The sequence below is a fragment of the Tamandua tetradactyla genome, chromosome 6, assembly GCF_023851605.1.
Source record: "Tamandua tetradactyla isolate mTamTet1 chromosome 6, mTamTet1.pri, whole genome shotgun sequence".
Lineage (NCBI taxonomy): Eukaryota > Metazoa > Chordata > Mammalia > Pilosa > Myrmecophagidae > Tamandua > Tamandua tetradactyla.
Window position 1 is genome coordinate 5,298,809 of NC_135332.1, and position 14,651 is coordinate 5,313,459.

Below are 14,651 nucleotides of genomic sequence, written 5' to 3' on the forward strand. Positions count from 1 at the left end.
AGAACACATGTTTACGTTGCTGTATTTGCTGTGTGTTTACAGGTGAACAAGAATCATAAGACAACCAGAAGTGATGTAGATACGTCTAAAAGTAACTTAAATTCAAAAGGAGGAATACAAGCAAGGACCTTATGATGAAGATTGTAAATTCTACTTTTCTCAACAAGTCCTGAGAAAAATGAGTCCTGTTGTACTCATTTAAGTATCTATGATAATAAACTGCAATAAAGCAGGGACGTCTGAAACCAAACCTGGGGTGTAAGTAAAGATGGGGGGCGGGGAACCTAGCTTCTGGGAAATACATCCCAGTGGCATTTTTATTATTCATGGACTATGATTCACTGTTTCTACATTTCAAGCCAGCATCACAATCTAATCATATTGCTAGGTTGCAGGTCCCAAGTTAATTGTGCATAATAAAAACCGAATACATTACAATGATAATTAGGCTTTTCTCCCCTATCACATCTATTTAGGGAGAACATCAGTTGTTACTGTAAAAGATACAAAACACCGAATCTAAAGATTATTTTGGATCCTCAAACAAAGTTTTTAAGTGAAAATGAACCAGTTATCCAATGATTCTTTGCCTTGAAAAACAAACCTGAGTGTGGCAAATAACCGTTTTTCTCAGGCTAATGCAGGCTGTACTAGTCTATCCAGACAGAAACCACCTTTATTTAGCTCACTGGTTTTATATTCAGGGATATGGTCTATCACCGAACTCGCTCAAGAGTAATGTGCACATATATTTTCACTCAGGCTCTGAGAGGTAGCTATTCTACAGAAGAAAGCTGGGTGGGCTGGCATATTAATGGAGCAATGCAAAAAACACATGTATGCACCTACAATCTAATTTCATGATCAGCAGCTGCCCAAACAGTAAGAGTTTAGGGCAACAGTCTACTCGTGGCCTCAGTATAAATTACCCTGATATCTCCCATTAAGGCAATTCATGCAGGTGATACCTATCAAAAGAAATGCTAAGCAAGGACAACATATCTAGTTAATCTCTCAGATGATATTTTGCATGTGTTTCTGTACACATGTGGTCCTTGGTTCTCTGTGATTTTTTTTTTACTCCCCTCTAAAACGGAAACACTGACTCAGTAAAAGCAATTTTGTTTATTATAACTGCAAAAAAGCATTTTCCCTCACGTTATGGATCTGTATCACTGAAAGAAGGAGTACCTAAACACCATTAAATAAGGATCACGAAGCGGTAAAAGTATAACACAAACCAATGCTATGGTCTAGGAAGAGGGAACACTCACTAAGCACGTTCTCAGTTAACAAAAGACACCTCACATGCTTAATAAAACTGATGTTACTATATTTTGGGTCTGGTAGCCTAGAGTATCAGCCCGTAATGAGTCCAGGTCTGGCTCAATCAGAGACACACTGAAAGAAAAATCACACTATTGCCTCCAATGCATGGGTTACTTTTTCAATTAAAAAAACCCATCAAAACACATTCCTTGCAGAGGCATAGTATAACATTAAAAATAATGACTTTGACTAAAAAGCACCCTTAAGTGGGGAAGGAGGTTAAAGAGAATTAACATTTATTTTCTGTTATATGCAAGGTGCCTTCACACTGTAAGCTGTCTCCATTTCACACATCAGGAGTCTCTAAAAAGCAAAATAACTTGCCTGAGGGTATAGTGAGCAAATGACCAGTTAGAACTCAGGTTTGTCTGATTTTACAGGAAGTATGTTCTGCAAGACATCACTAGTTTAACTGCAAATTTGGCAGAGCATTTTCTTGAGAATTTTTAAAAAGATTCTGTGTTTGGGGAAAGTCAAGATTTTTATTGGGACATAATTCTGGATATGAAATTTTGACTTTTCTCTTAAAAAGCAATTGTACTAAAACATAACCTTTTGACACGGGTCCGGAATATTTTACCATGAACTCTGAGAAATTTGGATTTTTAAATACAACTTGAGAACATTTATGTGAATTGAAGCTGTAGTCCCAACTGAAGCGAAATAGTTATTTTTGGTTCTATAGCCTAAGCTATACTATAATTAAAACCCTAGAACCCAGTCAAAAAATAGCAAATGGAAAGACATGGCAAAGGAAAACTATATACACCACGCCCCAGACAATACGAAATGTTGAAATGATCGCTTTCCATGTCACATGTTTGGCCATTCTGTTTATATTATTATTGGTGAACAGATGCCAGGCAGCAGGTAACCAATCCAAGGCGAAGTGATCAAGTTCAAAACCCGATTCTAGTTGTGAAAGCGGAGTTTGTTTAAAGATAGCAAAATCACTTATGTAAGTTCTATCACGAAGAAAAGCGTGTATGGATGTGACTATTCAAACACCTGAACTTGAAAAAAGAGGCCTTATTTATTACCTGGGCTGTTTCCGAATTCTTGTTACTCCAAGAACACAGCCTGTTCGCCAGAAATGCAGAACCTCCCAAGTTCACACTGTGGCACTCAGGTACACACAAGTCGATTTTCCACCTGGATCCCTGGAACACGCCATGCTGAGCAGTACACAGTGGAAGTCATTAAACAGAACCTGAATAAATGTGCCATGGCCACATCCGGAACAATAGGCTTTTTTTCAAAAAGCATTCTTTAACTTAGGTTCTTCCAACCAAAAGGAAAAAAAGTTGTTTTCCCACAGAACGTTTTCCTCAGGCGAATCCACAGCCCGAGTGAAGGTGTAAACGGTTAAATAAATGTAAAGGAGGAACTTTCATTCTTCTCAAGAAAAAAGAAATGCAGACATTTCTGACTACCCCAGCGCTCTCACGTGAATAAAATCTTTCATTTAAAGTTTTGAAGCAGCTTCACCTCTATCCCATACGGGGGCCTTAAAAAAAAAAAAAGAAAGAAAGCCAAATCCCCACAGTTGAACTTGCTTAAGGAAGTCTTGGAGACACAAAAGGTAGCCTCCTGCCTTCTAATACCACGAAACCTGCAACAGAATCAATTCCCCGGTAAAATGCTCACCCGCTGTTACATTCGTTTCCCAAAGTTTTTGCGTTTTTCAAAGTTCAAAGAAGGATTTCATATAAAAGACATTTCCTTCCCCTCGATTACCAGAGCCCTGGAAACTTCTTCGGTGGTCATTGCCGAGCGGAGCCGGCGCCCACCTGTGGGGAGGGTCCGGCAGGTGAGGCTGCCTCCCAAGGACCCAGGCCCTTTGGACACACCAAGGTGCGGCCACCAAGTTGCATCGGAAGCTCCGGGTCCTCCGGAGCCGCTGCCCGCGACAGAGGGGCGGGCGCCTCGGGCAGTGCCGACGCGACTCGGGCCAGGCGGGCGCTCCCGGCCCCGCGCCGCCTCCTGCGCCCGACCCAAGCCTCGGCGAGGACTCCCCCGGCCTCGGCTGCCGCCGCGCGCCCGACTCGGACTCCGGCCCCAGGGACCGGCGCGACCGTCCCCCGGCCACGACGCGGCCCGCCCCTTGCTGTCCCCCACCCCACGCTCCCCGGCCACTCACCCCGGGGACGGACAGCAGCAGCAGTAGCAGCCAGGCCGGCATGGCGGGGACTCGGCCCTGGCTCCGCGCCGGACCGGCCGGCTCCCGGGGGCGGTGCGAGCAGGCAGAGGATCAGGCGGGGGCGCCGCGACGGCGCGGCAGGGTCTCAGCGGACGCAGGGCTGACTAGGCGGCGGCGGCACAGTCATTGCTTGCCCTATAAGCACCGGGTGCCCGCGCCTCTTCCGGTCGGGGCGGGACTAGGGGCGGGCTCAGGGGCGGAGCTGGGGGCGGGGCCGTGGTGAGAGCTCCGAGGTCCCGGCCCTCCCTTGCAGGGGGCGGGCGCGCCTGCTGCTGGATGCGGTTCTGGCGGCCCCCGCAGTTAAAGGGCAGGAACAGGCCTGGCCGTCGGGCCTTTCGCGGTGGTGGGCGATCGAGCCGAGGAACTGGTCCGGGGGCTAAAGAAGGCCCACTAATCCGCCCCCAGGATCCGGCTGCGTCAGACCCGATCAGGGGTCAGGGCCAGGAGAGGGACGGTCCCGGCTGCCCTAGCCGCTGTCCTCTTCGATTTCCCGCTATGGTGGGATCATCGGCGACGTTTACTGGGGCGATCTCTGCCAGCAAGGGTTAGCTGCAGGCAACTCCAGGGAAGCCGGCGCTTCTGCCTGGGTTACGGCCCTGCACTCCTCCAGTGGTGCCTCATCTAGTCCCAAGCCTCTCGTCTTCCTATCCTTTGCCCCTAGAAATTCAAATCATGTCCGACAGGCAGCATTTCCCTTTGGAAAAAGCCACGGTCAAGCCATTACCAAAAAGTAAATGCAAAGAAGGAAGACTTTTCGGCTTCATGTCACGTGTGTTAATGTGGCATTTGTAGCTGTGTCCTTGTAGAGCTTGAGATGACATGTGTCACAGATCATTGGAAGGAGTGGGTCGAGGATTGTGCAAGGTCTATTTAGGTTTATGGGCTATTAATCTGAATTAAAGAGCCTGGAGCTGTGTGACCACTGGGTCCCAGGCAGCCCTCCCCTGAGAAGGAAGGGGGCGGGAGGACATATTGTTTATATCAGGAGAGTAAACTAAAACTTGGAGCACAAGAAACGATATTTTCTTTTTCACTATAGAAGGAAAAAAGGGAAGGGAAACTATTAACTTCTCTTATTTTTCCTGACATACATAATAGCCTCAGAGTTTTCAGGGTTTGGAGGAAAGGAGCAAGCAATGAGCAAACAGCAAAGAAGCAGTGGCAAACCTATTAAATGTGCTTGTGCTGTGGACTAAGCTGATCTACCTGTCCCAGATAGAAACGCTCATAGTGACTGTGCTGGTTTGAAATGATGCATGTACCCTAGAAAAGCCATGTTTTAATCCTAGTCCCATTTTGTAAAGGCAGCCGTTTCTTCTAATCCCTATTCAGTATTGTATGTTTGAAACTAATTAGATCATCTCCCTGGAGATGTGATTTAATCAAGAGGGGTTGTTAAACTGGATTAGCTGGAGGCGTGTCATCACCTATTAGGGTAGGTCTTGATTAGTTTCTGGAGTCCTATAAAAGAGAAAACATTTTGGATAATGAAAAGATTCAGGGAGAGCAGAGCAGAATGACATAACCACAAGAAGCAGAGTCCACCAGCCATCAACCTTTGGAGATGAAGGAAAATGCCTCCCAGGGAGCTTCATGAAACGGGAAGACAGAAGAAGCTAGCAGATGATGCCATGTTCGCCATGTGCCCTTCCAGATGAGAGAGGAACCCTGACCGTGTTCACCATGTGCCTTTCCAGATGAGAGAGAGACTCTGACTGTGTTCGCCTTGTGCCCTTCCACTTGAGAGAGAAACCCTGAACTTCATTGCCTTCTTGAACCAAGGTATCTTTCCCTGGATGCCTTGATTGGACATTTCCATAGACTTATTTTAATTGGGACATTTTCTCGGCCTTAGAACTGTAAACTAGCAACTCATTAAATTCCCCTTTTTAAAAGCCATTCCGTTTCTGGTGTATTGCATTTCGGCAGCTAGCAAACTAGAACAGTGACCAACACCCCTTAAACAGGGTTCCCTATTATCAATCCCCTGTGCCTGGACTGATCCCTACCAACACTGGAGAATTCAACACCCGGTTTCTTGGCAACAGTGGAAGCGAAAGACACATGTTGAGAAGTGTGCACATGTTTATAAAGCAAAGGAGGGGTTCGGGATTGGCTGAGAGATATGCAGAAACACTGCTAAACTGTGTGACCAGGTTCTCCAGGAGGAGCCTACAGGAAGGAAACTGGGAGGAGATCTGTAATTATTACCTGTCCAACTTGCGAGCTGACAACAGGATCTGTGAAACCACGTGCTTGAGTTAAAAGAGAAGCATGACCAAAAAAGACTGCTTTCACATCCCTTCTCCAGAGCTTTTTCTCAAACTAAGTAAATCTGGGGGGTGGGGGTGGGGGGTGTAGGATTTTCTGTGCTAGAGTTCTGACAGCCCTTTTATAATTCAAAATGTCACTGTAACCTGATAGGTGCCACCGATGAAACACAAAGGGGACTGCTCACCTCAATCTGACTCATAAATCAGTTTTAAAGATCCTAGAAGGGAAAATAAAATTTGCTTCATGGAGCCTGGCCTAGGCATATTTATCTTACACTAGGGTTTATTTATTTATCCTGTGCTCTGCTGGGCCAGATCATCGGACCTTAATATACTGCTACATGTTCTTAGAATTGCTTGTGAACCAGTTAAACTGTTTTTAAGCTTAACCAGTTTGCATGGTTTGTGCGCTTCTCCCCTCTATTAGCAACCTCCAACTGATTTATGGCAGCACTGCCTGTAATCTTGTTCCACAGGGGAGTACTGTTTTAAGACATGTTTTTGCTGATGGTAAAGCAGAAGCCGGCATCACTGATAAATACAAGGGGGATGGAATTATTTTGTAGTGTTCCTTTGAAGTAGATTTGCCCATGTAATAGACCCCAAAATAGGCCAGTGACTGACATTAAACAAACATCCACTAAACAAGGCAAAGGTCATGGTCTTAGGGTTAAGATAAGGCCCTCTTTTCCACCAAAGTAAAAAATAACTAAATCAGATGTAACATAGACTGCACTTGGAGGAATGTGTATGGGGGTGGGTGGGAGAAAAGGAGTAAAAAAAAAAAGATCTTATTTTCACGCCCCTCTAAGCCCTAACTTCCCAAACGTGGAAAGCTCTGAAGAAACAGAGTTCCAAGACCTTTCTGTGCCCTCTTTCCCTACCGATTCAGAATCTCTAGAGGTTGAGTACAGAGACTTGGGTGTTTTACGATTTCCGCAGGAGACTGAGGTAGCCAAGTTGAACAACCTGAACTTCAGCTACCTGGCACCCTGTTAATCCTTTTTATTTATTTTAGCAAATGTCGCCCTCTAGTGAAAGAAGTGATTACTTTAAAACCCTTAAATATTCCATTTAAAAATATGGTGAGGTTAGTTCCCAGATTCTCTTGAAGAAGGAGACTTGAAAGGAAAAGCTGGTAAAACCAGAAAGAGAGGTCACGGTGGAAAGCTGCAATAATGCCTCAAAGGAACAGTGTCTTAATCAGAATAAATCTACTCATTCTTTTTCAGTGGCCTCACTGCTACTGCTGCTGCTTCCGAATAGACCTGAATTTACAGCATGGGTGAGGAATAAATAAAACAATGCAGTAAGAGTCTCCGGTAGCAAGCTAAATTTTTATCTCATTTGTGTTGTAATGGTTCAGGGAAATAAAAGCCTCTGCCACTGTGAGTGATCTGAAATAGGACTTTGGCTCTTCCTGTTCAAGGATGACTGGATTGGAAAGATTGTGACATTTATTCTGAAGAACTTCTCCTGACCGCCGGATCCCACCCACCGCACACTTTCTCATATTGCAAAAGCGAATCTTTGTTCCTAGGGCAGCTGATATTTATTGGGTGTTTACTATTGTTTGGCAATGTGCAGATAGCGTGCATTATAGGATCACCTTATATCATCTGCACAACAGTTCTACCAGGTGGTGTTATTCGCTCTATTTTACAAACAAGACACTGGAATGTAGGAAAGTTAACAGTCCAGTAGGGATTAGAATCCAGTTCTCCTCTTGGGCTGTGCAAAAGAATGTCAGGAGAACAACCAGCCAGCCGATGATGGCAAGCTTCCCCCCAGGTTTTTTGCCCCTATGAGGAAGTTACTTGTTCACTTGCCTCTCAGTTGTTTTATTTCCCAACCGTTTATGCCAAGGCGATGTGCCACCACGGTGAAGAGGTCATAATGTCACCAATTCATACTCATATTAATATTCTCAAAAGGGCTAGTGCAGTGCTAATAAGGAAATTGCTGCCTACACTTCCTTGCAGCTCATTCTCTCCTAGTCCCTTGGGGTTTGGCTTGTCTCCACGGAACGCTCCTGAAACTTCTCTCAAGCAGCTCATAAACATTCTCCCTCATGTAACATCCCAGTGGCCACCACGTTCCAGCCCTTTCCTCTCAGTGCCTCTTTTCAACTCAGGTACTGTTAGCAGTCCTCTCGTGAACTTTCTCCTCCACGGATGTTACCATTTCTGGCTTTCCTCCCGTCTTTCTGCTCTTTTTTCTCTTTCCAAACTGAGGAAATCCCATGAGTTAGTCAGCCTCATTTTACAGATGACTTCATCTTTGCTTGACTCTGTGTCGATGTTTGACTCTACATGGATGATTCCCATTCATCCATTAATATATTCTTTCAACAAATATTTTTAAGGGCTTCTAAGTACAAGGGATTAGTGCCATGAGGGAATATCAAAGAGTTCACACATTAGTAAAAGTGATAGGACAGGCACGGATATAACCAAGTTACAAGGAAGACTGTGAAGAGCACAAGAAGGTGGAAATAAACTCAGAGAGACAGAACTATGGTGCTTAAGAGAGAGACTGTGCTGGTGACAGGAGGGAAGTGGGATGGATAAAGCAGGGAGGGCTTCATGGAAGAGGTGGTATCTGGGCTGGGCATTTGGACAGATTTGACAGAAGGAAGGAGAAGAGGACCTGAACAAAGGCCTGGGGAAAGGAAAGCACCATGTGGCTTCATGGAAACCCAAGAAGACTCATCAGTGAGCTGAAGCTTGGCCCCTACACAGCGGAGCAATGGCAGATGAGGATGAAGAGGCAGGCAGGTTGGGCAAGGCTCTTGATATATTTTAACTCTAAATCCTGAAAGGTAGATAGTTATTTCTGCTTTCAATCACCCTTTCCTTTGTCAAAACTACTCTTTGTTCTCTGAGAAGGTTAAGTCCAACGCTCACATGGACACACTTCACTCTTGAGGGAAGGTTGCTAAACTCCGACCCCATGAACCACTGATGGTCCTTGCCTGTGTAACACTCTGTAACTGGTAGCTCATGTTATTCTCGGTGGGGAGATAAATATGGACTGTGGCTGTCACACCAAGGCGCTTGACCTTGATCAGACTATGCCATAGTCCTGCTTAAAACCTGTCAATGACTTTTTTTGCCCTTAGAAAATCCAAAGCCTTTACCATATGCCCTGTCTGAATGGTCCCTCCCTTCCTTGCCAGCTTCATCTCATCCCACTTCTCCCTTGTTCTCCATGCTCCAGCCATCCTCACTTTATCTCTCCTCCAGAAAGAGCCATGCGATTCCCTACCTCAGAGTTTCCCACAACTACAAATAATATAAGTCATTAACCTCCAATCCTGCTAATTTATTCTTCTTTGGAAAAGTGTGTGCAGGCATGAGAGCATTGTACAGGGGAAGCAGGGGAAATGAATTCTAATTACCTAGCATTCTAATTACCTAGCTCCTGAGATGTCAAAGATTGTCGCTTTGTTCTTGACTTTGAAAATCAGAAAAAAATAGGTTTAAAATTAAACAACGTGGTGAGTATATGTGGTTGTTTTAGCATCCTTTTCCCTTTCATCTCTTTTCCAAAAGTCCTGGATTACCATTTGGACACTCCTGCTGTTTGTAAGTGATTAACACTACCTTGAACTTCAGAAATAGCTCAGAATGAGCAAACCAATCAGCACTTTCCTCCCCTGGCCACCGTGACTGGTTTAGGCATGAGCCCATGAAATAACAAATCTTTGGTAGGAGAAGTGTCCCTAAGGGCACAGAGAGCCCCAGAAGCTGTTGGGCTATCTTTAGGATGAAGCTGATACCTTTAGGATGAGCAGGGTGATGGGGCAAGCCCTGCCTGGAGCCTGGAGCCTCAGTGTTTTTAAGTCATGTGAATGAATAATTTACTTTATGGCTTCAGCCCATTTAAGATGGGTTTTCTATTATTTATCATAACAACCATTCTGGAGGATAGGCTCAGTTCACCCCTATTCTGTGGAATAACTAGAGAAGTGATAGAAAAATGACCAGGACAGCGGTTCCAGGGTACAAGTGATCAGAGAGGGACTTCAACATTATATAATAAGATCCTGGATGAGAAAGTGGAGAAATTTGATTGAGAGGATGCCTGAGATTACCCAGTCACACCGAGGGTGGGCTGCACTGTGCAGGCTGGGGCAGGTGCTGAAGGAGGGCCCTGCTCCCACTCTCCCGCCTCCTACCAGGTTGACAGATCTTCCCTCTCAGCTTCGCAGCCGGGAACTCCCATGGGGAGCCTGGAAGCCAACAGACTAGGTTTACCTGTGCAGAGAGATCTTGTTGCCTGGGCACAGTGCCTGCCCCCCACCCCTGAGGAGGCTGCTGTGGACACCTGCTTTAGGCTGAGACTGGGGGTGGGGGTGGGGGGTAGGGGCCTCCCCTCAGGAAGGCAGGGGACACAGAGCTGAGTGGATCTGACAGTTGGCCAGGGAAAGAGTCCCCCTGGGTCCCGCTGCTCCTATCCTTTCTCCACGTAGGCCTGGAGCACAGATGGCATGCATGGGCGGAGAGGCGGGGACAAGTGAGCAAACAGTGCCTTTAGGCCAGGCATTCCCAGCTGGGTGTGGGCAGGGGTAGTTGAAATACTCAGTACCACAGCCCAAGGTCATTCCACATGGGGACAGCCAGACCCATGGTACCCATAAGCAGATTCACCACCTGTGTGCACACTGCCCGCCTCCAAGCCCTGAGGTTGGTGGCTTTCAGTATACATGGAGACATGCGGGCTTCACTGGATTTTCACCTGGTTGAGTTCCAGCTAAGGCGTCTGGCTTAGTCAGGGAGTGGTAGGCCCTGGGGAAAAAGTGACCCAAGAGCGCTGTCTTCTAGGAAGACACAGAAAGTACAGTTTGGCAAATTGCCTTTATGCCTAGATCTTCAATTAGAGTAGCACCTCCTGCAGGGGGTCCTGGCCTTGGTTGGGAATTACTGACAAACTAAGTGCGAAAGAAGACCTTCAAGGCAAACCCAAGCAACTGCAAAACCTTAGATGAGCAAGGGAAATCAAATTTCAAAATAGCCTTACTAAGATAATCAAATGCCTCAAAGCTAGAAGAAAAGCACAAAGCATAGGAAGATGCAAGAAAATATGGCCCAACCAAATTAAAACACGAGAGGTGACCCAGATTTTGGAACAACTAATCAAAGATGTTCATACAAATCTCCTAAATAAGTTCAGTAGTTTGGCTACTGACACTGAAGATATTAAGAAGACACTAGAAGAGCATAAAGAAGAATTTGAAAGAATAAAGAGAAAAATAGCAGATCTTACTGAAATGAAAGATACTGTAGATCAAATTAAAAATATACTAGAGACATGATAGCAGATTTGAAGTGGCAGAAGAAAGAATAAGTAAACCAGAGGACAGGACAACTGAATTAAAATGTGCAAAAGAACAAATGGTGAAAAAGATGGAAAATTATGAATTGGACCTTAGGGAAATGATGGACAACAAAAGCACACAAATACAAGAATCACTGGTCTCCCAGAAGGAGAAAAGAAGAGTAAAGGGTTAAGAAGACAATTTGAAGAGATAATTGGGGAAAATTTCCCAACCCTTATAAAAGACGTAAATATGCAAATCAAAGAAGTCTGATGAACTCAAAATAGAATAAATCCAAGACGCATACTAATCAGACTGTCAAATGCTGAAGAGAAGCAGAAGGTCCTGAAACCAGCAAGAGAAAAGTGATTCATCACATACAAGGGAAGCCACGTAAGACTAAGCTCAGACTACTCAACAGGCACCATGGAGGTGAGAAGGCAGTAGTATGATATATTTAAGATTCTGAAAGACATAAATTTCCAGTCAAGAATTCTTTATCCATCAAAGTTTTCCTTCAAAAGTGAAGGAGAGAATAAAATTTTCACATACAAATAAATGCTGAGAGAATTTGTTAACAAGAGACCAGCCCTGCAAGAAATACTAAAGGGAGTTCTGTCGGTTAAAAAAAAAAAAAAAAAAAAAAGGCAGAAGAGAGAAATCTAGAGGAGGACACAGAATTGAAGAGTATTTGTTAGGGTAACTTAAAGGATGAAAAGAGAGAGAGGGGAAAATATAGACTTGACAAATAAAAACCAAAGGATAAGATAGTAGATTCAAGAACTGCCTTTACAATAATAACTTTGAATGTTAACAGAATAAACTCACCAATTAAAAGATATGGATTGGCAGAATGGATTTAAAAAATATGATCCATCTATATGCAGTTTACTAGAGACTCATCTTAGACCCAAAGAGATTCAAAGTGAAAGGATGGACAGAGATATTCTATGCAAGCTGTTATCAAAAGAAATCAGGAGTAGCTATACTAATATCAGACAAAATAGACTTTAAATACAAAGATGTCATAAGACACAAGGAAAGATACTACATATTAATAAAAGGGACAATTCACCAAGAAGAAATAACCATCATAAATGTTTATGCACCTAATCATGAAACTTCAAAGTGCATGAGGTAAACATTGACAAAAAAGAAGGGAATAATAGATGACTGTACCTTAATAATGGGAGACTTCAATACACCACTCTCTTCTATAGTTAGAACAACCAGACAGAGGATCAATGAGGAAATAGAGAACCTAAACAATGTTATAACTGAATTAGATCTAACGGACATATATAGATCATTACATCCCAAACACCAGGATATACATTCTTCTCTAGTGTTCATGGAATGTTCTCCAAGAAAAATCCTATGCTGGGGCGCAAAACAGGTCTTAAATTTAAAAGATTAAAATTACTCAAAGCACTTTTTCTGACCATAATGGAATAAAGTGGATATCAATAACCACCAAAGAACCAGAACTTTCACAAACATATGGAGATTAATTACAAGAGAAATCAGCAAGTATATGGAGATGAATTAAAATCAGAATACAGCATACCAGAACTTATGGGATGTGGCAAAAGCAGTGCTGAGAGGGAAATTTATTATCCAAAATGCCAATATCAAAAAAGGAAGAAAGAAAAAAAAAAGAAGACTAAGAAAGAGCAAAAATCGAGGACTTAACTGCTCACTGCTCACCTGGAGGAACTAGAGAAAAGAAACAGCAAACTAACCCCAAAGCAAAAAGAAGAGAAATAACAAAGATTAAAGCAGAAATAAATTAATTGGAGAACAAAAAACAATAGAAAGAATCAATAAAACCAAAATTTGGTATTTTGAGAAAATCAATAAAATTGATGAACCCTTAGTGAGGCTGACAAAGAAAAAAGAAAAAGAGAGAGGATACAAATAAATAAAATCAGAAATGAGAGTGGGTCATTCCATGGACCCTGAAGAAATTTTTTAAAAAATCATAAGAAGCTACTATGAACAATTATATGCCAACAAACTAGACAACTTAGATGAAATGGACAAACTCCTAGAAACACAAGAACAACCTACACTGACTGGAAAAGAAACAGAAGATCTCAACAAACCAATTACAAATAAAGTGATTAAATCAGTCATCAAAAAATCTTCCTGTAAAGAAAAGCCCAGGGCCAGGTCACTTTACAGGGGAATTTTACCAAACATTCCAAAAATAACTCATGCCATTCATGCTTAAAGTCTTCCAAAAACTTGAGGAAAAAGGAACACTATCTAAGTCATTTTATGAAACTAACATCATTCTAATACAAAAACTGGTTGAAGATACTACAAGAAAGGAAAACTACAAGCCAATCTCCCTAATGAATATAAATGCAAAAATTCTCAACAACATACTTGCAGATTGAATACAATGGCTTTTTAAAAGAATTATACACCACGACCAAGTGGGGTTTATTCCAGGCATGCAAGGATGGTTCCATGCAAGAAAATCAATCAATGTAATACAACACATTAACAAGTCAAAAGGTAAAAATCATGATTATCTACATTGACGCTGAAAAGCAATTGACAAAATTCAGCCTCTTTTTCTCATACAAACGCTTTAAAAGGTAGGAATCAAAGGAAATTTCCTCAACATGAAAACGGCATATATGAAAAACCCACAGCCAGCATCATACTCAACAGTGAGAGACTGAAAGCCTTTCCCCTGAGATCAAGAATGAGACAAGGATGCCATATTGAAGGTGAATATGATTGAAAGGAATTGTATAGAGCCATATAACTCACCAATTAGCACTACAAATACAAATAAATTTTTGCATGAACTACTTCAAAGGTATGACACTTGTACAAAGTGTTAATAATAGAGGGGTATATAGGAAAAACTATTTAGTGTACACTAAGGTCTATATTTAACAGGAATACATCAGTACCACAACATTACCAGGGGTAAATAATTGGGGAGGGGAAGGGAACAAGAGTTAAGGGGAGTTTGGGATTTTCTCTTGGTGTGGGTGTGTCCATCTGTTATTTTTCTCTTTGGAGCAATGAAATTTGTCTAAAATTGAGAGTGATGATTGTACAACTAAGTGAGGATACTGTAATAAGCATTGATTTTTTTAAATTTTGGATAGAATATATGCTATATGAATATATCTAACAAAATCTGCAGATTAAAAACAAATAAACAGAAAGAGTCAAGTGCTAGACAAAACATGGAGAGAGAGTGTTCTAGTTTGCTAGCTGCCAGAATGCAATATACCAAAAACAGGATGGCTTTTTAAAAGAGAAATTAAGTAAGTTACAAGTTTACATTCCTAAGGTCGTGAAAATGTCCCAATTAAAGCAAGGCTATAAAAATGTCCAAATTAAGGCACCAACAAGAGGTTACCTTCACTCAAGAAAGGCCACTGAAATTCAGGGTTTCTCTCTAAACTGGAAAGTCACATGGTGAACATAGCGATGTCTGCTAGCTTTCCCTCTAGGCTCTTTGCTTTATGAAGCTCCCCCCAGGGGCATTTTCCTTTTTCAT

At 42.8% G+C, this 14,651-nt stretch overlaps 1 protein-coding gene across 2 annotated transcripts in view; it reads right to left on the reverse strand.

Annotated features, from left to right (window-relative positions):
- The window catches only part of ERN1 (endoplasmic reticulum to nucleus signaling 1), a 117,680-nt gene extending 114,012 nt beyond the window's left edge, over positions 1 to 3,668 (reverse strand). Inside the window, exons 1-2 of one of the 2 annotated variants that reach the window (XM_077163580.1) lie at positions 3,470 to 3,668; positions 2,370 to 2,504 (exon numbers count right to left, since the gene is read on the reverse strand). In XM_077163580.1, coding sequence (XP_077019695.1) covers positions 2,370 to 2,504; positions 3,470 to 3,511 — 177 coding nt within the window. In that variant the 5' untranslated portion in view covers positions 3,512 to 3,668. The remainder of the gene's footprint in view (positions 1 to 2,369; positions 2,505 to 3,469) is intronic. The other variant, XM_077163581.1, reaches the window with a different exon arrangement.
- Between the last annotated feature and the right edge of the window lie 10,983 nt (positions 3,669 to 14,651).